Genomic DNA, 25360 nt, shown 5'->3' on the forward strand with positions numbered 1-25360 from the left:
ATTAATGTACAAATTGTTACTATAAAAACCTTATTATTGCAAGTGTAGGGAATCAGGCTGAGAGAGGTATTTGGAACTTACTTTGTGCCTATGGCTTCCCCCAAAGGAGAAGACCGACCAAAACTGTGGCAATCAATAAGAGATTTTCAATCTCAATTCAATAGTCCATGGACAATTCTGGGAGATCTAAACGCTATAACAAATAGCAAAGAAAAATCAGGTGGTCAGGCTGTTAATGACAAAGACACAAGAGCGTTTAATTCTTTCATAAATGATCGTGAACTCTTGGACGTGGGCTTCCATGGTCCAGCTTATACCTGGACAAATAAAAGATTGGTGCACCTGCCCATTAAGGAGCATTTGGATAGACTCTTAGCCCACCCATCTTGGCCGCAGTTGTACCAGAAGGTCATGGTAAAACATTTGCCGGCAATTGGGAGTGATCACAATCCCATTCTTTGTAACTTAGTAGGTTTCAAGAGATGAGTGAAAATTGTTAAGAGATTTGAAGTTCTTTGGACTTCTTGTGATGGATATGCTGATATTCTCTCATCAGTTTGGTCCACTCAATCTGTCTCCTTTCCTCAAAAGTGCGTGAATTGTAAGTCTTTTTTATGGAATTGGTTTCGTTCCTACTTAAAATTTCCCTTAAAAATTCAAGAAATCAAAAAGGATTAAAATTATTAATTCATAATATATTATCATTTATCTTGCAAAAAGCCCTAAGCGGGTTTATAATTTGATGCTCTCCGAAGATTAATTTTTACAGTTAGGGCACGGCACAAAGACTCCCCCCCAAAAAAGAGGGTTTGTAGGTAATTTTAGTTATTTCTATTCGCGGGAAAAACGAACTCACCGCCAAAATACATACCTTTGACTCGTTATTGTCCGTTTCGAAACACGCCAAAACACCTGAACAGCGCACCGCCGGTCTCCGTCACCATCTCCATCTCGCCGTCGCCGCTTCGCTAACAGCGCCGGCGGACGGTGGGGAGACTGGGCAGACTGCGCACCTCTTTCCTCCCTCATCTCCTCATCTGGAAATGGGGAAGTCATCTCCGTCGGACATAGAGTCGAGGACTGATAATGCTCGAGCCCCGCAGTCCTTTTATCCGCCCATGAGCAAACCATGGTTCCCTTGGCTCATGCCCACATTCGTCATCGTAAATGTGGCCGCATTTGTTTACACCATGTACATTAACAACTGCCCGGCCACAACCGGTCGCCATAGATGTGTGTTCCCCTCTCTCGGCAGGTTCTCTTTCCAGCCTCTCTCTCAGAACCCCCTCTTTGGCCCCTCAACCAAAACGTAAGCCCTTCTCCATAACGTTATCCAATTTATTTTTTTCCGTCTTCTATCTTCATTTTCATAGTTCAATTTTCTTCTTCTACATGGGATTCTATTTGTAGGTTCATTGCCATTTTCTCTATTTCCTTTCCTGCTGTTTTTTTTTTTTTTTGATGTAGGAAGTTTAAGTGTTTATTTTTATTTTTTCAATTTATTTTCTCTATGGATATCTTTTCTATATTCCTTTTTCTCCTGTATTAATTTTTACGGATGATGTCGATTTCCACGAATGCTGGATGACTAACACGTTTATTTGATAAAAGGATTTCAGTTAGGTCCTCTGGGAAATTAGGAATTGTCAAGGTAGAAGGTTGTTTGGACTGTTGTTATATGTCTCTCTCCTCTCTCTCATGTGTTATAGAGTACTATGATTGGGTTTTCTGTTAGGTAACTATAACACGGATTTTATCTTTTCTACATGAATGCGTCTCGTGGTGCACGATTTAGTTAAGCTTCATTCAAGAAACATACAGCCAGATGGGGTTTGTGGACCATACTTTTTATTTTTTATAAAAGAGATTGCTCAACATTATCACAACAGGGATTACATGGTCAATCTAGATGGTCCTATAGGACCAATGTGGTCAGTTCAGAGGCATTCTTCAGCCATGATGCCCGGATACAGGCATGGACATAGACACGAGAAATTGGGATACAACTCTCCATTTCCCAAAATTGTAGACATGGACACGAGTATGGGTATCCCATGTAATATGCTTATATCATGCATTTATATCTAGTTTTTAGAGCTAGATGCCATTTCTCAAGACTTTTGTCATCATCATCTCATCATCACTTAAGCTAGCCTTGTTCCATCTATATGGGGTTGGCTACATGAATCCTGTCCAGCCATTCTGTTCTGTTCAATACCATATCCGTTGTTAAATTATGAGCCCTTGAATCATTTCTCACTACATCAGCTCATGTCCCTTTTTCTCTGCCCCTAATTCTTCTATCGCTTCAATTTGTAACAGATCACTTCTTCTCACTGTTGCTGTAGATGGTTTTCTCTGCACATATTCAAACAATCATAGTCTAGTTTCCCTCACTTTATCCTCTGTTGGAGCTACTCCTAGGTTTCTTAAAATAAGTTCGTTTCTGGTCCTATCCTTTCTAGTTTTCCTGCTCAAGATGTATGTATTGCCAAATACAATTAAATTTCTAACATGTGCTGATACTTTAATAGCATTATTTGTTAAAGCATACCACTTCATATATTTTGAAAGTGTTAATGCTATGGAGTACATCTAGAAGTATCCATGCAGTATTCAGCATTGTATCTGATACCAGTGTGCTAGGCATATACACCGTATAGGTATTTGGATATCATAGTTCTTCAGCATTTTTTTGGTAGGAATAGTTCTTCAGCATATACACCACGGTTTTGGGAGGTAAATTCTACAGGGAAAACAGTACAAGCATAAAGTGATTTCTCCATTTGCGATATAATAAACTTATAAATCTGAAATTCCAGATATATCTGTTTCTTAGATAAGAGTCTTTGGAATGTGTTCTAGTACTGGGGACTATCCAATAAAATTTGAGACATGAAGGGAGGAAAGCAAGATTTTATATGAAGTCATCGTTTTAGCTGTGACATGCATGTGTTTTTAGTTAACCAGCCAAAAATGTCTACAGCCAGGAGTTATGTCCTACCCTTCTGATTTTTGCAGGCTAGAACTAATGGGAGGACTTGAGTGGAGATTAGTGGTGAAGGAAGGTGAAGGATGGCGCCTGATCTCTTGCATATGGCTTCATGCTGGAGTTATTCATTTGCTTACTAATATGATAAGTCTTCTTTTTATAGGCATCCACCTTGAACAGGAATTTGGCTTTTGTAAGAACTTAAATGCCCATATATAAACTCAAATTTTGATCCCTTCCAGGCTTTTCTTGTTCTTTCTTTCCTTTACCAATAGAATTTCTTGTTGCCTTGTCAAAAGAAAAAAAAATCAGATTATGTTTACCTTAATTAAATTAATCCTCACTGTTGGGTTTTGCAGTGAAAGTAGGACTAGTATATGTTATTTCAGGCTTTGGTGGGAGCTTATTATCTTCCCTTACTCTTCGGTCATCCATATCAGTTGGTGCTTCGGGTGCACTTTTTGGAATGCTGGGTGCCATGCTTTCTGAGCTTATCACAAATTGGACAATCTATGCAAATAAGGTACCTTATAACTTTATACTCTATTAGAAAATTTATGAGAAAAATCATTACTCAATAAAGTTGAGTGACTTTATGTGTATCCATATTTGTAAATCAATTCTCTGTGAGCTGAATTCAGATCTAGAAGAAAACAGATCTAGGGGTGTCAAGAATGGTTGATCCCTACCCCAAAGAGCCTCTTTTATATTAAAGAGATAAAAAGAATGTACAGTTACAAGAATGCCCTTACAGGGCCGAAAGATAAAAAGAACAAATAAAATAATAAGAACTATGATATTGTACAACAAGGACTATTCTAATAATGTACATCAAGATATATCTTCACACTCCCCCTCAAATTGATGCATAGACATCAGCATCAGTTTGCCCAAAAGAATGAGATGTCGACTCTTAGTCATGGCCTTGGTGAAGATGCCGACAATCTGCATGTGAGAGGCAACATGAGTAAGAGATATAGAGCTTGCAACAAGGAGGCTTCTAATAAAGTGACAATCCACCTCGATATGTTTAGTCCTCTCATGAAAGACTGGATTAGATGCGATCTTGATAGCACTGGTGTTGTCAGCATATAAAGGGATAGGAGTAGGAAGAGAAATCCCAAGATCAATGAAAAGTGACTGCAGCCAAACAATCTTGCTACATGCAGAAGACATAGTTCTATACTCGGCTTCAGTGGAAGACTTAGAGACAGTTTGCTGTTTCTTGCACTTCTAGGAGATGAGAGAGTCACCCATGAAGACGCACGACCCAGTAGTGGATCGACGAGTGTCAGGGCAACCAGCCCAATCAACATCAGTATAAACCCTCAATTGTATGGGTGATGAGGAAGAGAAAAAACAGTCCTTGAGAGGTAGTGTCTCGAACATAACGGATGAGCGGCGAACTACAGTCATATGAGGTTGTCTTGGGGTAGAGACAAATTGACTAACAACCTGAACAACATGTGAAATATCAGGCCTGGTCATAGTAAGATAGATCAAAGAGCCAACAAGCTGACTGTACAGGGTGACATCAGGAAGGATGAGGCCTTTGGATTTAGATAGCTTGGCATTCAGCTCCAGGGGGTATCAACATGTCTCTCATCAGTGACTCTAGCAAGTTTGACAAGATTAGAGGCGTATTTTTGTTGACAAATAAAATACCCTTGATTGCTACGATGAACTTCCAAACCCAAGAAGTAAGTGAGAGGACCTAGGTCCTTTCATGTGAAATGAGTTATGAAGTAAGGACTTCAGCTCACGAATGTCGTCATGGTCATCCCCCATTAGGAGCATGTCATCAACATATAATAGAAGGATAGTGATGCCCTGGGGTCTTCTTTTAACAAAGAGGGAGTAGTCAGAGGAACTCTGATTATACCCAGCTGCAACAACATCCTGGAAGCGCTCAAACCAAGCCCTGGGTGCTTGCTTCAGGCCATATAAGGACTTCTTCAGTTGATAGACACGTGAAGGATCATTGTAATATCCAGGCGGAGGTCTCTTGTAGACTGTCTCCTTTAATTTGCCATGAAGGAACGCATTCTTCACATCTAATTGGTAAATAGTCCAGGAATGAAAAGCAAAAATGGCCATAAGAGTCTGAACTGTGGTGATCTCAGCAACCGGGGTAAATGTTTCTTCATAATCAATCCAATATTCCTGACTGTATCCTTGGGCAACTAGTCGGGCCTTATATCGATCAAGAAAGCCATATAATTTCAGTTTGATTGTATAGATCCAACGACTTTCAACAATAGAAGCATCTAGAGGAGCTGGCATAAGATCCCAAGTGTCATTCTCATGGAGGGCTTGAATTTCGGCATCCATAGCTTCTTTCCACTAAGAACTTCTAATGGCTTGTTGATAAGATCTAGGGATATCTGTGGAAGAAAGTACAACAAAAAAGGAACTATGGTTTGAAGGAAAACCATAGCGGTCAGGAGGTCGAGAGATACGGGTGGAACGACGAAATGGAATAACTGAACTACTATTTGAAATAGAAGGATCTTGGGTCAAGGTATCACTTACAAAAGATATCTGAGATGAATGCTCCAGACCGGGTGGAAGGAGGGTTGTAGGCGCAGGAGTTGGGACACGTAGCCACTTGCGGGTGAAGACAAGAAGATCTCTCTCGGTTGAGGAAGTGGTAGTGTCATTTGAATCAAAGTCCTGCAAAACAGAGATGGAAGGAGTAGACAATCAGCAAAGGAGATATGTTCAAGGAACACAACATTCCGAGAAATCCAAATACGACGAATAGCAAGATCATAACACAAAAATCCTTTGTGGTTAGGACTATATCCTACAAAGGCACACATAGCAGACTGAGCAGTTAATTTAGATCGTTCACGAATAGGAAATGAATAAAACAAAGACATCCAAAAACATGAAGGCTAGAGAAATCTAGGGATAACCAAAAGTTTTTGGAAGGGAGAGGTGTTGCCTAGAACAGAGGATGGAGGAAAATTGATCAAATACACGGCTGTACTGGCTGCTTCTACCCAAAGCGAAGTTGGAATATGAGACTCCTATAGTAATGTCCGCACAACACTGAGAATGTGTCTGTTCTTCCGTTCAGCTACATCATTCTGTTGTGGAGTTTCTGGGCAGCTGCACTGAGGTTGAATTCCGTGACTTCTCAAATATGCCAAGAAGTCTCCATCTCTATATTCTCCCCCAAATCTGAGCGGAGGATAGTCACACTGCACTTGAATCGATTTTGCACCATAGTATGAAACAATTTAAATGCACCAAAGACTTCTGATTTGTGTCGCAGAAAATAAATCCAAGTATATCTGGTACAATCATCTATAAATAATACGAAATATCTGTACCCCAATCATGAAGTAATAGAAGCAAACCAAACATCACTATGCATTATCTCAAAAGGTTTAGTGGCATGCTCAGATTTATGAAGAAATGGTAAAACATGACTTTTACTCAAACAACACGTAGTGCAAGAAACATCAAGAGTATCAACAGGGGGGATTTTATTCTTAATCAAACCAGAGGCAAACAAAAATTTTAATTTTTGGGAATATGGATGACCCAATCATTTATGCCATAAATCCCAAATATTATTTCTATAACTCAACATAGAATTGGACAAAGAACTAAGTAAAGCTGAGGATGCCCTCGGTTGAGACTTCTCGAACTCCAGTGCAAACAGATGGCCCAGTCTACGCCCCTTCCCTTTCACCTTCCCAATGTGCCAGTCTTGTATCAAGCAACCATCATGAGAAAAAGTGAGGACATTTCCTTCATCAACAAGCTGACCAACAAAAATAATAGTAGTAGTAAGGTTGGGTACTATGAGGGTTTTGGAGAGAGGAAAGGATCTGGTTAGTGACAGTTGAAGCAATTGAAGGGACAGATCATTACTACTAGCGATGCCTAATTTTTCACCATTAGCAGTAATAATTTGTTTATGGTGAGTTTTAGTGGAAGGGATTGGGTGGTTGAGGTACGCTTTTGTCATATGGTTGGTGGCACCTGAATCTATAATCCAAGCATGTGGAGGGGAAGAACAATATGCAGAGAACTTACTAGACAAGCCAATAGCAGAGAAAGTAGAGGAAATAGCAAAAGATACCAGTTGTTGAACCCTTTCTTCATCCATGACACCTGTTGACTCACCTTTCATTGAGGACTCACCCTTGGTAGATACAATGTCTGTTGCTGGTCCATCTGTTGCCTGATAGGCCCGATGCTGAGTCTTTTTCTGAGAGCCCTTAGCTGGTCGGACTGGACAGTCTGGAATGATGTGACCATGTTGCTTGCAATAGGTACACACATTCTTCTTCTTACAGTGAGATGCTATATGTCCAAAACCCTTACACTCATGGCGCTGGGTTTTGGAGAGGTCCTTGGAGGTTGGCTTCTTACCCCCATGAGCAACAAAGGCTGTTTCAGCCCCAACTTTAGTCATCTTCCCATCAAACCCGGCTGCAGTGAGAAGTTTACTCTCTTTTCTCAGAAGTTTCCCTAAAACAGAATCCATATCTAGAAGTTCCCCTACTCAGAATGTTGGACTTGATTATCTCATATTTAGGTTTGAGTCTCATCAAGAACTGAGCCACCTTTCTCTTCTCAAAGTGCTTCTGAAGATATTTTACACACTCCATTGGATCTGAGGGTTCAATGTGAACAATCTCATACTCAGTCCATAAATCAAGAAAACCAGAATAATATTCCTTTATCCTCCTATCTCCTTAACTGTAAGAGAATATTTTTTATTCTATCTGATATTGCTTAGATATGTTGGACTGTTGATAAACCTTTTCTAGATACATATACATCTCATGTGTTGTTTTCATTCTCCTCATAGGAACAGATATATGATAGTCAATAGAACTCAGAATCCAAGAAACAAGTTTGCCATTGTCCAACTTTCATTGTTGTAAAGCTTTGGCCTCGGTCTCAGCTGGTTTGGTGACTGTTCCATTTAGATATCCTTCTAAACCCTTTCCCTCAACATAAAAGTCGAAGTGAAACTTCCACATCCCGTAGTTCTGTCCATTCATCTTTACAGGGATGATATCACCTCTGTCTGAAGCCATTTCAGCAAGAAAATAGCACAAATAGGGTTCGGTTTCACCGGAGATTGTTCAAGAGCCAAAACGAAGAGAGGCTGAACACACAGTCCAGAAAAGGAAAGGCTGGGCGCAGCTGCCAAGAAGAAGAGTCCAGATCTCTCTCTCCAAACTTCATGGATCTCCGTAAAAATTTTAGAATATGTTGAGAAGGGTTGGGCGACAACTCATTTCAATTCTTGCTGCAAACGGAGGTCAAATGAGAGAGATCCAATAAAATCTCTCTCTGGGTGTGCAGAAAACAGAAGAGGAGTTCCTGGATAGATCAAAACAGTCCAGGACCACTTGGCAAAGATGTAGGTTTTCGATAGATCATGAAGGCAAGATGGATTGGAGAGAAGGAAGATCAAAGAGCAACCTACTTTGATACCATGTGAATTGAATTCAAATCTAGGGGTGTCAAGAATGGTCGACCCCCACCCCAAAGAGCCTATTTTATATTAAAGAGATAAAAAGAATGTACAGTTACAAGAATGCCCTTATAGGGCTGAAAGATAAAAAGAACAAATAAAATAATAACTATGATACTGTACAACAAAGACTACTCTAATAATGTACATCAAGATATATCTTCACATTCTCCATGCTAGTTTTAAAAAAATATAACTTGTTGAGATCTTTTAAGCTTTTGCATGATCCAAGAGTTATGTATTGTTCATTAAATGGGTATCAAATATAAAAAATAGGCCGTTTCTCAGTGTCGGTCCCAGCTATATGGGGTCTTGGGTGGGGTAGACTAGATACAGTCCTAACCTTTGGCTTTTTTCTACATGGCAAAAAGCAATTACCAATAGAAATGTTTATTAATTAAGAAGAAGTGATTATTTTGTTTTTCATATGTAAAAAAGGAAAATGTTACTCTAGCATAAAACATTGTACATAGAATTCATGACTTGCAGTCCTCAAGTTGACTCATTCTAGTTGAATTTAGAAAATCCTCTACCACATCCCATGGCATCTGTTTTTAACTTATTGTTTTGTTTTTCTTAAATGGATTTTTTTTTTGTTTTTGTTTTTCATTCAGTGTGCAGCACTTTTGACCCTCATGTTCATAATCATCCTCAATTTGGCCATGGGTTTTCTCCCTCATGTGGACAATTCTGCTCATATTGGAGGATTCCTTTCAGGGTTTTTTCTTGGTTTTATTCTTCTCATTCGTCCTCAGTTTGGATGGGTTAACAATAAGCATATTCCCCCAGGATATGATCTGCCATATACGAAACCAAAACACAAATGTTATCAATATCTTTTGTGGATTATGGCCTTTTCCATTCTAACTTGTGGGTAAGTCACTGAAATAGCCTCAACCTTGGTGTTCTCTATGAGTTCACAACATTGGTTAACAAAAAAACTCTGAACATCTTGGAACTCAATTTTGTTTTTTGCAGATACGTTACTGGCTTGGCCAGGCTATACGGTGTGGAGCCACTGAAACACTGACATTATATTCTCCTGAGCATAGTGTTGTTAAACCATCCACTTCTTTGTTAGTACATTTCACTAATCTTTGTGCATTGAGCACAAAGCTACCAACTACCCTCATCAGGATTAACCATTTCTTGCTTTTCTTCATGTCCTAACCTTTGAAGCTTTTGCACCCATTCTCTCTCAACGTGTATCCTCTAATTGGAAGTGAAAGGGTAAGGGGGGGAATGTGCCTGAGTCCAGCTCATGGAAATAGTTATATGTGAAATCCCCAGCATATCTCAAAGGACCGTGTGAAAACAGTAACCGATTATATATATAAATACCACTATTCATGAGTTTGTTTCTACAATAGCAGAGGCTGTAGTTTGTTTCTAAAAGGCTGTAGACTACATATCTTGAATCTGGTAATCAGTATGAATTATATATGTATATCTTACCCTTTCAAGGGGATTTTTTTTCATTGAATCAAAAGTGTTAGTCTTACCATGGAAAATGAATGTTCATGAACAAGTTTAGGTGCTCCATGCAGGTGATGTTTTTGAAGTAGATCCAGAGAAGGTACTTAACAGAGGGATGTCAGTGGGTCGGGTTAAGTGATAAACCCACATTGATTTTAATTGGGTTTCAGATAGAGTTTGACTTCAGGTGTACCCGTACCAAATCCAACCCATTAACATTGCAGCATCAAAACACTTGTATAGCTAATCTGGTTGAGTATACGTGTTCTGTATGGGAGGGTCGGGCTGGATTCAGTTGTCCCATATTTGTTTGGTTGGTTAGGGTTGGAGTTTGCGTTTGGTTGCAGTGCATTTTTATTTATGCTAGTACAAATGCATGGGAGTGCAAATGAAAATAATGCACATTTTTGTTTTTGTTTTGGGTTTATTTAACACACCACCCCATAGTGGTGTGTTATATCTGACTTTTAAGACTCTTTATTTGGGTAGTATTTTTGGTGATGAGGGAGTTCGGATGTACCCTCAAGCACATCCCACCCATGCATTTGAAACATCTCCCATAGTTGTCATGGGGAGTCAATGCGAATTCATGACTGATGAGGTGGCTTGGGAACATCTTCCATGTTTGTCCTGGGGAGATGTTTCACCAATGCACAATTGGGATGTGCTATAGGTTTTCTTGGAGAAGGTTTTGTAAGTTGGGTTTCTCAAATAAGCTTAAGCTGTTAGGTGAGGTCCATGAATATGTTGATATTCTCCAACACGCCCCCTCACATGAGAGCCCATTGGGCTTAAAGTGTGAACAAGCATAGCCCGCCCACCCATACCCTGTGCTGAAACTTAATTAATTATAATGGGGGTAATGATGATTGAACACAAGACGACTTGGTCAAAGTGGCTTTGATACCATCTTAAAGAACCATTCAACCTAAAAGCTTAAGCTGCTAGGTGAATTCCTTGAATATGTTGATATTCTCTAACAGGGTTTATATCCAAGAATCCAATTGTTTCTTGGAATTTGCTGAACAATGGCCTCAAGACTCATTATAGAACTTTTCAGTTTGATCTGAAGCTTGGTTCCTTTGGATGTGATGGAAATTGGATTTTCTCCTTACAGAGCTCTCCTACCTCACATCCCATTGCAGCCATATATGGGGAACATCTCCCATGAATGACAACATGTAAATAACTAAATATGGTTGTTTCCAATGGGTCGTAGTGTGGAGCAAATCTATCTGGATTCACTGTGTGGTTGAATCCTTGGAACAATAGTGTGGTGTGTTATGGATTTAATCATTGCTGGTGTCTGGACTTTGTGAGTAATTCATCTGTTGTGGCTGATGGGGTAAGATTCTAGTATTATTGGTCAATAATACTGGATTACTTTGCTGATTTAGGTGATAGGAGAGGGAATGAGATGACGGATATTTTTTGGTGACGAGGAAAAAATAACCTTCGTATATATAGTGGGATGAATTCACACTCCATGGTTCGATTCTTTCCTCGGATCGCAAGTCGACCAAAATTTAATAACCAAAATCCATGAAAAGACAACTAGCAATAAATATGCAGCATACTAGTCTACTAGTCTGTTAATGACTTCTGGTTTCAAGTTTTCAATGGCTAATGGCTAGATGCATCAACTCTCGCAGAATTATAGATATTATTCATGAAGAGCATCTCAGGTAAAACTTGCCCGGCTAACTTCATTTTTTGCATTCACATATATTGCACATTTACCCAGGTAAGCATAGTTTTCGCTTGCTTGTTATAGATGCATGGATAAATTAATTGTCTAAACCCTTTGAAGGTATCGATTTCTTGGGTAATTAAGGTCATGTTTCATTTAATTCTCATTTTTTCTCATTTTTATCCAAGATGAAATTTTAAAATGGACAAGAATGGATAAAAATAGGGAGAATGATAAAATATTGTTATGAACCAAACATTTATTTTTCCTAAAAATGAATTCTTGTCAAACTGATAAGTGTCCTATGTTGCTCATTTTCGTTCTTCAAAAAAAAAAAGTGCCATTATTCATAAACCGCCAACCTAGGTCTCCAAAGCTATTGGTATAGATGTTTATCGGTGGATGGTCGATAGTCAATGTTTACCAGTTGGCATAGTTGTTTTGTACTTTCGTAAAAGTGCTTTAGTAAAAATGGTTTTATAAAATTGCTTTCGTAAATGTATTTTTTATTAAAGTGCTTTCATAAAAGTACTTTTATAAAAATACTTTCATAAAAGTGCTTAATGTAAAAGTACTTTTATAAAATTGCTTTCGTAAAAGTATTTTACTTTCACAAAAGTACTTTTCATAAATTTATTTCTATAAAAGTGGTTTTGTGAAAGTTCTTTCATGTAAAAGTATTTTTATAAAAGTGCTTTCGTAAAAGTGATTTCATGTAAAAATATTTTATATAAAAGTACTTCATACTTTTGTAAAAGTGTCTTCTTAAAAGTGATTTTGCAAAAGTAAACATCTATGGCAGCAGTTTTGTAGGTAGAGTCCTTAAAGAATGAAAATGATCAAGATGAGGCATGATTATTTTTCATGTTAGGTTACTCAGTTTTTGTGCTATGGGGCTGATTTTTCATTCTAAAAAGAATGTGGCCCATGGCAAGAATTTTGTAACCAAACATTCTAATGTTATTCGCTTTTGCTCATTCTTGATTGAAATGAACAAGAATTAAAAAAATGAGGCCTAGAGCATTGAACCAAACATGGCCTAATACTCTTGGATAAATTCATTTACATGGGGCCAGCGCAATAGCACAAAACTATGCTTTATTCTGCATACAAAAAAAAATTTTGGGAGTGGGGCAAAAGCAATGTAGAGAGGGAGAGAATAGAGGGAGAGCAAGACGAGAAACTAGTTTATTGTGAACTAGGATTTTTAGATTGGCGATCTTCACCCCACATACACATGCCGCTTGGGAGATGTTCCCAATATCTATCAAATCGAATTACATGTTCAAATTTAATGTTTGTAATCGAATTCGAATATCTATCAAATCGAACTACATATTCAAATTCAATTCAATAAAATAATTGATATGAAAAAAGTGTTCGACCGTAATATGTCCTGTATTACTCATGCATAGATATTTGCAATATATGGTTGGATGTGCATGTGGAATGTGCTCTATCGAGAGTCAATACAAATTCGTACTCCCAACAAAATCCCCAACCAACACGTTCCAGCATGAGCTATATCCATAGTAGGGGCGGATTCAATTATATTGGTGGGGGGTGGGGGGGTCCTTGGCCCCCAAACTTTTTGTTAAACCATTATTCATTGGAAGCAATGTCATAAAAAAATTATTAAGGCTCTATTTGGGAACGATGCAAATGGAGTGTAAACCCCGGTTTAAGGTAAATATGTACTTTGGTCCAGTTTTGCTGGTGTTTGGCAATAATACAATTATGCATTGACAAATGTTTACATTCAAAATGATATGTAAATGTACATTGATAAAAAAGAAGTAAATTTGCATTCAATGTGGGCTTTTGTTAAAAAAGACATGTTTTATTGGGATTCATGTTTGTATCCATTACGGTTAAAAGTCTATTTGGTAAAATGGTAAATTTGTCAATGCAAAACTAACCCAACTTTGCATATACATGAACCATTTTATACTGCGTATTTGCATTCACACTATTTGCGTCACTTTTGCTATCACATTGCCGTAGTGCTCAGCTAAAATCAAAACTCATGACCTTAGATGCATTACAATGGCCCCACCAAGACATCACCTTATCTTATTCCAGTCTGGTTCAGGGAGACACAACATTGTAACCACATTTACAAAATTTTTTGACACCTATCCTTTAAAATACCCTCAGCCCACCATTTAAAAGATTAAAAATAACTTTTGATAGTTGTCAGAATATTTATTAAGTGCTCGATGAACATGCTTACCCAATGTTGTGGCTACTATATCCCACAATAATCTCATTCAAGGTGGGCCTGTGGGGGCATGGTAGCATAGCGCTATGACACTTAGGAAATGTGGTTTGTGTCATGGTGTTTGGATCTCCTGCACATGTTTACCCATGTAACATTGCAGCTACACATGGTGAACATTTCATTCCCCTACATAGTATTATGCATGGGAGATGTTTCTTCCAATGCATAGGGATAGGGAAAGTGTATTGTGGGTAGAGTGGGTAGAGTTCTTTTGTGGGCAAGAGATCCAGAGTCTGTGTCGTCTTAAGGTTTGGAATTGGGATCCTCTGTTTTTCCACCCTGTCTCTCTCAGTATCTTCTCAGGCAGAGACACTTGTACCTAAACACACTTCGTACGAAGATAAACAAGTTCCACACAAACAAAGCAACTAACTCTCCAATTTATCTTCTCATACAACCATATTTAGTTATCTTCTCGTAGAACACCAGCTACTCCACAACCTGAGAGGCTGAGAATCAGATCAAACCTGTTTAGTTGCAGAATAATTAAAACGACAACAATGGAGATGACAAATAGATACGTAACAATAAAGCATCACATAGAGGGCGCGCCCAAAGAATTAGACTTCGAACTCAGAGCTTCAATCCTCCCTCTAGTGGTGAAGGGGTTGAACGTTGTAATCGTAAGAAACTTTTATGCATCCATTGAACCTTATCAGATAAACCGAATGAAGGAACACAGTTCCTCTCAGTCCCAGAACCAGAAGTAGATCGACTTTGCAATAGGCCTTGCTCTTGGCCAGGTGAGTGGTTATTTATTTTTAACCTAAATCAACAAAAATATGTCAAAATAAGAAATCCTCTCAAGTGTTAATTGCCTCTAATTAAATCCATCATTACTTTCTTTTTCAAGCCAAAGGCAATAAATTTATTTCAAAACAACAGGTTACATCTCATCCCGAAAAATAGACCTAACAAAAACTGGAGGAGTTAACCAAGTCATGGCACGATTATATCTAACAACATGATTAGTTAGCCCATGGGCTAAGCGATTACAAGATCGAGATGTATGAATAAAGCTAGTTGACACAATGCTAGAAGCAAGATGCCCACATTCTAGAATGGTAGAATGTAATCTCCAGGGAGGGTCTACACCCGAAGAGAGAATGTCAATAATGTGCTTTGCATCACTTTCAATGATGAGAGCAACAAAGTCCATTGCAATGGCACACCTAAGACCTTCCAAAATTGCCAAGGCTTTAGCTTCTGCAGGGGAAGAACATTGGAGGGGAGCACATCTTCCCAGTATGAAATCGCCATTGTGATCTCTGATAACAATTCCAAAAGCTGAGTGAGAAGCACTCCACGCCCCATCCGTATTAATTTTAATGACTCCAGTAGGAGGTTTGATCCACTTCTGAAATGGCTACGGATCCGTGCTGATTTGAGATTGAACACTGTTAGTGTTTGAATTTGAAGCAGTAGTTTTGGAAAGTAAGGCACAATGAGATTCAATGGCTGCAAGCATTTGTAATGGATTAATAGGGTGTTGCTCAAATATCTCTTTGTTTCTACGCTTCCAAATGAGCCACATTACAATCACCCCTTGAGCAAACATTGGAAAGCAAGAATGTTGATCCCTTATTTTGTCAATAAGTCTCCAATGCTGTAACCAATAACATAAATTATTGTTTTGAATATTCTCAGTCCGGATACTCAAGGAGGCAAACCGTATAGGTTGAACAGTTGGACATTGAAAAAAGAGGTGATTTACAGTTTCGTTCGAAACTCTACACAAGTAGCAAGTTGCTTCAGTCTTAGTTGATCTTTTTGTTAGCTCCGCATTAACTGAAAGAGCTCCCTTACAGCATCTCGATAAGAACATCTTGACACGGGGAATTAAAGTTTTCATTTTCCACAATTCTTTCAATCTAAAATTTTTGCAAACCCAGGAAACATGAGAAGATTTTGAAACATCTTGACACAACAATTTATATCTAGAGTTGTAGGAGTATCATCTATGGGGAGTAAAAGACCAAATCAACTTGTCTTTAGTTAACGGATCCACTTGAGGGATAGCAATCTTTGTAATCTGGTTAATAATGTCCCCATCAAAGAGTAAATTTAAGAGTTGGATGTTCCACGTCTGTGAATTTTGATTAATGAGCATGGCCACTTTGCTGCAAGCAAGTTCCCAATTAATCGGCTTTTCAATCAGTCCCTTAGGAATCCACGGATTCTTGAAAATATCTAAATCCCAACTATTTGAGATTAACCATCTGCAACCCTTAATGAGATCTTCCCGGCAGGCTAATATGCTAGACCACAACAACGAGTGAATTTTTATGATTTTGTTCCAAAAAATTTGATGAGGTGAGATACTTTTCTTTAAAGATTTTAACCCATAAAGAATCAGTTTCTGTGAGAAAATGCCAAGCCAGTTTAAGTAAAAGAGCTTTGTGATGGGATGGGTGATTCATCATATGGATGGCCGAACCCTACAGGAAGGTTGGAAAAATTTTCAAAAATTTCTTTTGCTCCCATCCAGGAATCGCATTCCCTATTTTAGAAAACTACATTTTCGAGGATTAATCTTGAACCCAAAACCAGACCAGATCTGAAACTAAAAAGGAGGAGAGGGATATACTTGATACGAAGTAGTAGTAACTCCCAATGAAGGTGTTCACATCCAAGGAGAAAACCAAAACCCGCTTTCACTGAAGATGACATAGTGTGTGATGAAGTAGGATCAACATGATGGCTCTTCAGCAAGAATCGAACAGGGGCTGGTGAGCACAACTTCATATTGTTTTTTCAGCCAAGAAGCAATATCAAGAACATTTCTTGATCAATTCAATAAGAGGAGATCGAACTAGGTAGGGATGGCAAGAATAGGAGAGAATTCTGCAAGTTGTTGTGTGTTAAAATTGAGGAATTCGCCCCCTATTTATAGTCTTCTTTGGATCAGCCTCTTAATCTAATTAAGAGAGAGTTTCTTGATCCAAATATGATATTTGGATCTGAACTCTTAAATGGATAAGACTTATCTTATCCTTCAACTAATCCTAATCAGATTATAAATCATATATTGCCCCCTTTTAATTAACTAACTTGAGCCCAGTTCGAATTGGACTTTAGGCCCATTTAGCTTATGTGCTCACTTACTCCTTAACCTGCTGCCCAGTTGGCTCTCTTTGTATGGCGTGGGACCCAAACACTGATCTACACATCAGCCACATGGGTTCAGCCTAGCCTTTGTTACAAGGCCTGGCCAAATTCACTGTAGGAGACAGTGGACTCCTGAGTCCATCACCATGGGCTCTTTACGAGACAAACATTTACACTAAATGGTCTTTGTGTCCAGCCACCTTATGAAAACCCAATGACTGCGGGCAGATGCAAGATTAGTCCATCAGGTATTACCCTTAATGGTAAGAGAGGACCTCTCCCTCGGCTGCAAGGTACAGTGCTACACTCTCTACTCACATGGATCCCGGGAATTAAAACCTTTTGCAAACATTTTGAATATGCATGTATGTATATCTCTATATAAATATATTTCGCAAAAAAACAAATTTCAACATTTGAAATCAACTACTGGCAGTTTAAGTTTCTATCAGAGAGAGTGCATTCCCCGATCATTCACTTTGTCCGACAAAGGGGCTGATCCTGTGAATATGATCACCCACTCAGATGAATTCTCGGACTGTCTCAACATACCCAGGTTTTGACCCCCTCTAAGGATCTCACTGATTGGCATATCAAAGATAGCTCAATACGACACCTAGTGTAGTACCATAATCGAGTCTAAGGGTTAGGTGTAACAATCCAATTTTGCCCATCCATCTCCAAGGTCCAGGGCAATACTGGAATTTGGTCTGGTTCAGGGTTTCAAGAAAACCCACATTGCATGTACCTCAGGTCTCACCCTGGTAGCTGAGACAAGCCACCCCAACCAACTTGGCAGCACATCAGTGTCAACCTTGGCAGGATAAATCTCCCCAGATCTATCAAACGGCTATGAAGATTCTAAATTAACACGAGTCTCGTAAGTGTCCAGCTTAAGGGTATTATACAGAAATACACTACAATGACATGAATCAATTATGTACTTTATTTATTTACAATAAATGTCAAAAGATACATCAATCTGATTGGAGCTAAGGGAATAACTGTCTAACACTCTGTTCATCAAACTTGTGTCTCTAAAGCCTAGACCCCTTTACAATAAATGACTTCCATGCTTTTAGATAGATGGGTCTTTCCTTTGATGCCTCCCCCCACCAAAAATCATGACAAATTGATCTTAGCTCTTTGCAGATGGACTGATGGAGGATGGAAGAGCATAGCCATATGGTAAAGGGGGAGGGAAGATAGAGTAGATTTTATGAGAGCAGTTCTACCTGCATGAGAGATGATTCCTGATTTCCAATTCTTAAGCTTTGACCTTGTTTTATCTACAATAAATTTCCAAATTGAGTGTTTCTTTAAGGTATTAAGAAGAGGCCCACCCAGGTACACATCCTCCAACTTCATCTCTTTTACTCCCAACATTTCCATGATTTCAGATCTTGATGAAAGAGATGTGCATTTAGTAAAGGAGATTGAAGATTTCTCATAATTCACCACTTGTCCAGAACAAGAACAAAACAGATCCAATTTCGATCTCAGCTTTTGAGCCTCCGAAATGGTTTTTTCCCCAAAAATCAATAAATCGTCCGCAAAAAGAAGATGATTTAGCTTTAAATTGGATCTTCCAAATTTAAATCCTTTGAGCTGACCAATACTGAGAGCATCAGAGAGCATTCTAGATAGCTACTCCAGATAGATTATAAACAAGTACGGGGAGAGGGGACACCCCTGTCTAAGCCCTCTAGTTGGCTTGAATGGTTTATTGGGAGTACCATTAACAATGACACACATAGATGAAGAAGCTAAGCAGTTACTTACAAGAGCGATGAACTCCTCAGAAAAACCCAGGAGCTCCATACAGTGAAGCAGAAAATGCCACTCAACATGGTCGTAAGCTTTAGAAAGATCAATTTTGAGAATAAATTGACCTGGAGTAGAAGATCTTTTGTTCATTGAATGCATTATTTCTCTAGCTAGAATGATATTATCAATAATTTGTCTGTCTGGCGTAAAAGCATTTTGAAAAGGAGATACCAACTTCCCAAGAAGAGGTTTCAATCTTTTTGCTAAAATCTTAGCAACAGTTTTATAAGTAATGTTTGCTAGACCTATTGGTCTGAAGTCGCTAGGCAAAGAAACATCCTCGTTTTTTGGGATTAGGACAATAACAATGTCATTAATTGTATAGATGACTGTAGGATCATTGAAGATGGATTGGATAAACTAATAGAGGTCTTCACCTTCTGTATTCCAACCATTTTGGAAGAACAAGGCATGAAGTCCGTCTGGGCCCGGAGCTTTGAGGGGTGCCATAGTAAGGAGGGTAGCTTTGATTTCATCACCAGAAGGAGTTTCACAAAGAGACCGGTTATCATTAGTTGAGATACAACTACTGAAGAAATTTGTAGTCACTGAATTTTGATCCGTATGGAAAGAGGTAAACAAAGATCTGAAATAGCAAAAAGTAGTATCTTCGATTAATTTGGGGTCAGAAATCCAATCCCCATTATTATCTTTTAGCCAGTAGATACTATTCTTCCTCATTCTCTTGGAAGCAACAATATGAAAATAATGAGAGTTCCTATCCCCGTGATTTAACCAATTACATCTAGATCCCTGCTTCTAGTACATTTCTTCAATATCATACCACTTTCTAAATCAGCTCTCAAAGAAAGCTCTTCTACTGATGGAGTGTTTAGCATGTGTCCCATTTGGATCTGCCCAATGTTGAAAAAATAAGTTTTATTTAACAAAATTTCCTTTTAAAAGCCTTTAAATTTATTTGTACTTTATATAAAAGATATTTGCAATGGATTCCATGGAGATCATAAAAATAAATCCAAATAGAATATATGGTTAGTATTTAATTGCACGTGATCTTATCCCTCTCGATAGTCGTGAGCTCTCTCAGTAAGATTGTTCCCCTTTGTAGTTTCAGTAGCGTGAACTGGCTTCCCTTGGGCTTTGAGGAGCGTGTAGCCCCGCACCAGCTGGGCATAGAGCTCTTTCCCCTTTGTTGGGTTGGGTGCCACTCTGTTGGGTTCCTCGGGTTGAGGCTGCTGTTGGGTGGGGAAGTTTTTCCGCTTGTCCACTTTAGTTGAAGTTGGGGGCCTTATTACCCTGCTTAGAGTTAGTTGAGGCCGTAGTTTTTTCACCTTTTTCTAATCTTGTATTTTCCTTGGATTTTCTATGGTGGTCGAGTATGGAAAATCTGTTTGAAGTTCAGCAAGCCTTTGAACAAACAGTCGGGAGGGACATCAACTTAGTAGTGGATGTCCTAGATGTCAGGGATTGTTCGGCTCCAACCCAATACGAGGAATGGCAATACTGTGTTATAGATCGTTTGTTTCAGTTCCAAGACGTGAAACGAGCTCTCGTGGCAGCATGGAAAATGGATGAAACAGGTAAGAATTGTTCCGCTTCAAAAGGGTCACTCTATAGCTTTGTTGAAGGAGATGAGTGATTTCTATTTTGTTTTAATGGATGGTCCTTGATTTGTTTTTGAGCAACGGCTCCTGTTGAAGGAGTGGCGTGCAGGACAAGTCCCCTCTCCTATCTCCTTGCATGAAGTAGATGTTTGGGTCCAGATGCATGACCTTCCCCCTATGAATATATGGATATGGATACTGGCAATGGCATCAAAGAAAAAGCTAGGGATTGTCTGGGTCTCAGGAGCTAGGGGTTGTTTGGCTAAGTACTGTACATAATCTCTATTATCTAACTTTGAATTAAGTTCCATTGACCTGGGTTTTTCTTATTCCTTGCCAAAAAAAAACTGGGAAGGATATCTAGAGGAGTAAGAGATGTAGAAGGAATGGAGGCAGCATCTACTTTGCAGGTACATGGAGTTTAGTCTGTAATAAAGTGGTCGCTGGTGGCTGGCCCGTAACAACCACACGGGGGCCATGAGGATATGCAGTTGGAATTGTGGAGGAAGTAGATGACCTCCAGCGGATTGAGGTTTAAAAGACCTAGTTTCGTCTGGGTTGTTGTCTCTTTTGCGATACCCCAATTTCGTGAGTGTTCCCTTTGAGGGACTAGTTGGATGCCTGCTTATTTTTTGGAAATGGGGGTTTGATATCTCTATTCTTTTTACTTCTCAAATTATATGGTTTTAAAATTGTTAATAGGTCCATATTCTCCCTCTTGGTTGTCGGTTTGCATGTATGGGGGGCCGAATGAAAAGCTCTAACGCACCTTTTGGAAAAATGACTATAATTATCTCTCCAATCCTAACTTCCCTCTTTTAATAATATGAGACCTCAACGAGTTGGGGTCCATCGATGATGAGGGTTTGGTCTCAATGGTTCAGGGTGTAGGTTCAAGTAGAAATAGGGTGACTCCTAATTTCATTACTTTGGTAAGAGACCTAGACCTATAGGAGATTAAGGCATCTACACAATGGGTGACCTGGTCCAGGTTTTTTAGTGGAAAGGGTAATCAAGCAAAGAACCTTGATAGAGTCCTGGTCTCACCCAACTGACTGTTGTGGTTTCCTTCTACAATTTTAAACCAAGGTCCTAGGTAGGGTTCAAATCATAACGCCTTGATTTTAGACCTAATAACCCAGGTTGTTAATAAGCCAAAACCTTTTTAGATTTTATCAAATGTGGCATTTAAAGGAGGATTATGTTCAATTAATTCAAGTGGCGTGGGATCAAGACCTGAGGGGATACACAGCCTTTAAAATCTAGAGAAACCCAAGAGAACTTGCTAAGAAACTAAAAATTTGAAATTGAAAGGTGTTTGGGGATATTGACAAAAACCTTCAAAGAAAAGATTTGAGGTTGGGTTAGTTTGAGCTTGAGAAAAAGTCCTATTCGAAGGCATAAGTGATGAAAAAGGTTAGAGGAAGAATGAGATCTCATTCTTCAATGTCAGGAGTTGTACTTGAAGCAAAACTCTAGACAAACTTTTGCTCTAGGAGGAGAATTGAATACAGTCTATTTTCACAGGATCATGGCCACTTTGAGGCAGAAAAGAAATAGAATATCTTGGATCAAGAATAAAGAAGGTCAATGGGTTTCGAATCATGATGAGGTCAATGAAACTATTATGGAGTACTTCAATGACTTGTACACTTCCTAGGGTTGTCAAAACCTTTAAGAGGTTTAAATCTTGTTTAGTCCAGTAATTTTAGATCAAGAGAATTAAGAGCTAATGAGGATCCCCAAGGAAGAGGATAAAGTCAGGGGAGCTCTATTTAGTATATGAGGTCTCAGAGCTCTTGGGCCAAGTGGCTATTTGGCACTCTTTTTCATTTTTTTTTTTTGAATTTAATTAAAAAGGCTCTAATCCTTATGGTGCAGGAATTCTTTATGAATGGTTGCTTTGCAAAATCCTTGAATCAAATTTTTATTACGCTTATTCCTAAAAAGTTAGAGTGTCATCAGGTAAAGGACTTTCAACCCATTAGTCTCTATAATGTGGTATATAAAGTCATAAAAAATATTGGCCAATAGATTGAGACATCTCCTAGATAAGTGTGCTTCTCCTTACCAAAATGCTTTTGTCCCGAGCAAATAATGATTGGACAATGTGGTTATAACCCATGAGACTTTTCTGCCACATGAAGTACAGAAAAGGGTCCTGGATATATGGCAGTTAATGTTGACATGTTAAAAGCGTATGATAGGATAGAGCGGGATTACATATTTGAGGTTGTGAGAGGTTTGGGGTTCTTGAAAAGTTGGTGTAGCCTGATCATATATTGTATCTCCTCTATATCTTTTTCAATCTTAGTGAATGAAGTAGTGGAGGGTCACATTCTGCCTATGAGAGGTTTGAGACAAGATGATCCACTTTCCCCTTACATGTTTCTTCTCACCATGAAGGGGCTCTCTAGGATTTTGGAAAGGGTAGAGAATCAGGGGCTTGTTAGAAGCTTTAAGATCTATAAAGAAGCTCCTTCTATATCCCACTTTTTTTTAATGGTGTTTTCATTTTTGTTAGAGCTCAGAGAGATATTACTGCAAACCTGTTGAATAATCTAAATATTTTTTAGCAGATGTCGGGGCAAAAAATAATTGTGGGAAGTCAGGTATTTTTTTAGTAAAAGTGTCAGTCATAAAGGGGCTAAATTGGTTAAAAGACATCTGAAGATGTGAGATTTTGATTGCCAAGAAAAATATTAGGAATCCCTCATAATATGGAAAAAAAATAAGGCTAATTCTATGAATTTTATTATTGACCATTTAAAATCAAAGCAGAATGAACTGGAAGGCAGCCACCTTGTCCCAAGCAAGGAAGCTGGTTCTAACCAAATATGTTTTGCAATTGGTTCCAAATCATGTGATGTTTGTTTTCAAATTGTCAAATAGTTTTAATTAAAAGATAAATAAAATTTAAAGAAATTTTTTGTGGAACCATGGCAAGGACTCAAGAGCCTTCCATTGGGTTAATTGGGACACAATGTGTACCCTCAAAACTCTATGAGGTTTGGGTCTAAGAAAAGCCAAGGAAATTAACAAAGCCTTCCAATGGAAGATGGCTTGGGCCCTTATAAATAAGAAAGATTCATTGTGGGTTAGACTCCTTAAAAGTAGATATCTAAAAACCCTGGTTTGTTCCCTCAGAAATTCAAGAAAAATTCTACATTTTTTATGGAAAAACCTGGCTAGGACCCTGGCTGAGGTTTTCCCCCTAATAATTTGTAGAGCGAGGGCCTCAAGGGATGTTACTTTGTGGGGCACCCCTTGGACCTTAAGTTCTTTAGGCGCTATGGCTCCTATGGGGCCTCCCATTCGATAGCAAACTAGACTCACCTTGGCCGATGCTATTGATTAAGGAGGGCAATGGAATGTTGCCTTTCTAAGAAACCATTTTGATGATCCCTGGCTTAATTTGATCATCTGCACCCATGTTTTTAGGTCTCTGATTAAGGAACATTTTTTTTGACCCCATACATGAAGGGAGTTTTTCTCCCTAGGGTCAACCACTCAATATGTGGTGGAAGGTTGTATTCCGGACCCTAACCCAAGGTACCTTCCCCTTTTGCAGAAAATCTGGCACCTTCCTATTCTCCCAAGATATAGGCTTTTCCTACCGAGACTGGTGAAGGGCTGTGTAGGCACCTCAGACATTCCGAATCAAAGAGGTTTTATCTGTTTTTTGCTTGGGTAGCTTTTGTAAGTCTAACAATGAGTCTTCCCTTCACCCCTTCTTTCAATGCTCTTTTTCTAGAGCAATTTGGTTTTCTACCCCTTTGGCCAATATAACAAACATGGCAACAAATTTGATTTGTGACACTATTAATATGGTGCTCGTAGCTCTAGGAAGAAAAGAGAATCAATTTTTTTTTTTAATTTTCAAAGGTAAGGTTTGGAGAAGCTACAAGGCAGACTTGATAACTCAGAAAGCTCATAGATGGTTGTCTAGACTAGGTCCATAATAAGAAACTTCCACAAATTCTTCTTTGATCCCTGATCCTGAGAGCTCCCGTATGGGGCTTTTTATCCAATGACCAAATTAGATGTTTTTCTGTGATGGTGGTTTTTTTTTCAAAATACCCAATGAGCTTTTTCTTTTATTTATCTAATGATGGGTCTTTTGTGGTAGCCATTGGAAAAAAGGTCCAAGGGACAGAGTCAACCCTTCATATGGAATTGCATGTGATAGAAGTAGCCATTTCTTTTCTTGGGGAAAGAGGCTTCTCAATTTTGTCTATATTTTTCTGATAGTTTCTCAACTGTGAACTTATTAAATTATGGGTCAATAAATGTTGACATGAAGTGGTGGCATGTGGTAGATCAAATCCTTTTTTGTTCTATTAATTTGGATGTTAAATTTAACTATATATATATATATAGATGTATATGAAGAGAAACTTGTTGGCCCATGAAACATAAAAAATGGCCCAATCTTTGAATGGGGAGGTGCACATTTTTATAGTCCTCCCTCTTTTTTGAACACTCTGGATAAGGTCTTTTGTGTAGAATGGTAATCTTTGGTTTCATAAAAAAAGTGCTCTTACCCTAGTATTATATTAAAATCATTTACCTTGATTATTGTGCAGATTATAGGTGTTAAATCAAAGTATTAGCATTCATATAAGGTTATTTGTGTTTATCCTTTAATAGTATGTGCATGCATAGCATGTGTTCTTATACTTTTCAGGGTGAGTGCATAGTGCTAACCATCCATACCAACCCTCTAAAAACTTTTATTTGGTCTTAAGAAACCCTAGAGTAACCTTGATCTAATCAAGGAACTCATGCACCACCCTTCTAATCAATAATGCGGCTACTGTCTACTAGTTCATTAAGTAAGCCATTTGTCTAACTAGGACTTTGATTCATAATAAACCATCCTATAAATCCTTCCTTAACTCGAGGAATAATGTGG

At 38.6% G+C, this 25360-nt stretch overlaps 1 protein-coding gene across 1 annotated transcript; it reads left to right on the plus strand.

The window, feature by feature from the left end:
- Positions 1 to 894: 894 nt before the first annotated feature.
- LOC148842925 (RHOMBOID-like protein 3) lies at positions 895 to 10009 on the plus strand. Its single transcript, XM_088956900.1, has 5 exons — positions 895 to 1309; positions 3022 to 3185; positions 3352 to 3515; positions 9113 to 9372; positions 9477 to 10009. Exons 1-5 carry the CDS (start codon positions 1044 to 1046, stop codon positions 9526 to 9528), a joined length of 906 nt encoding a protein of 301 aa, XP_088813026.1. The 5' UTR covers positions 895 to 1043; the 3' UTR covers positions 9529 to 10009.
- The last annotated feature ends 15351 nt before the right edge of the window (positions 10010 to 25360 follow it).

The sequence above is a fragment of the Nelumbo lutea genome, chromosome 8 (assembly GCF_056320005.1).
Source record: "Nelumbo lutea isolate HS-2025 chromosome 8, American lotus-T2T, whole genome shotgun sequence".
Lineage (NCBI taxonomy): Eukaryota > Viridiplantae > Streptophyta > Magnoliopsida > Proteales > Nelumbonaceae > Nelumbo > Nelumbo lutea.

Coding starts and splice junctions, on each gene's coding strand:
- LOC148842925 (XM_088956900.1), top strand. CDS start 1,044: ATGGGGAAGTCATCTCCGTCGGACATAGAGTCGAGGACTGATAATGCT. Junction 1,310..3,021: donor TTTGGCCCCTCAACCAAAAC/GTAAGCCCTTCT, acceptor TGATTTTTGCAG/GCTAGAACTAATGGGAGGAC. Junction 3,186..3,351: donor TGAACAGGAATTTGGCTTTT/GTAAGAACTTAA, acceptor TGGGTTTTGCAG/TGAAAGTAGGACTAGTATAT.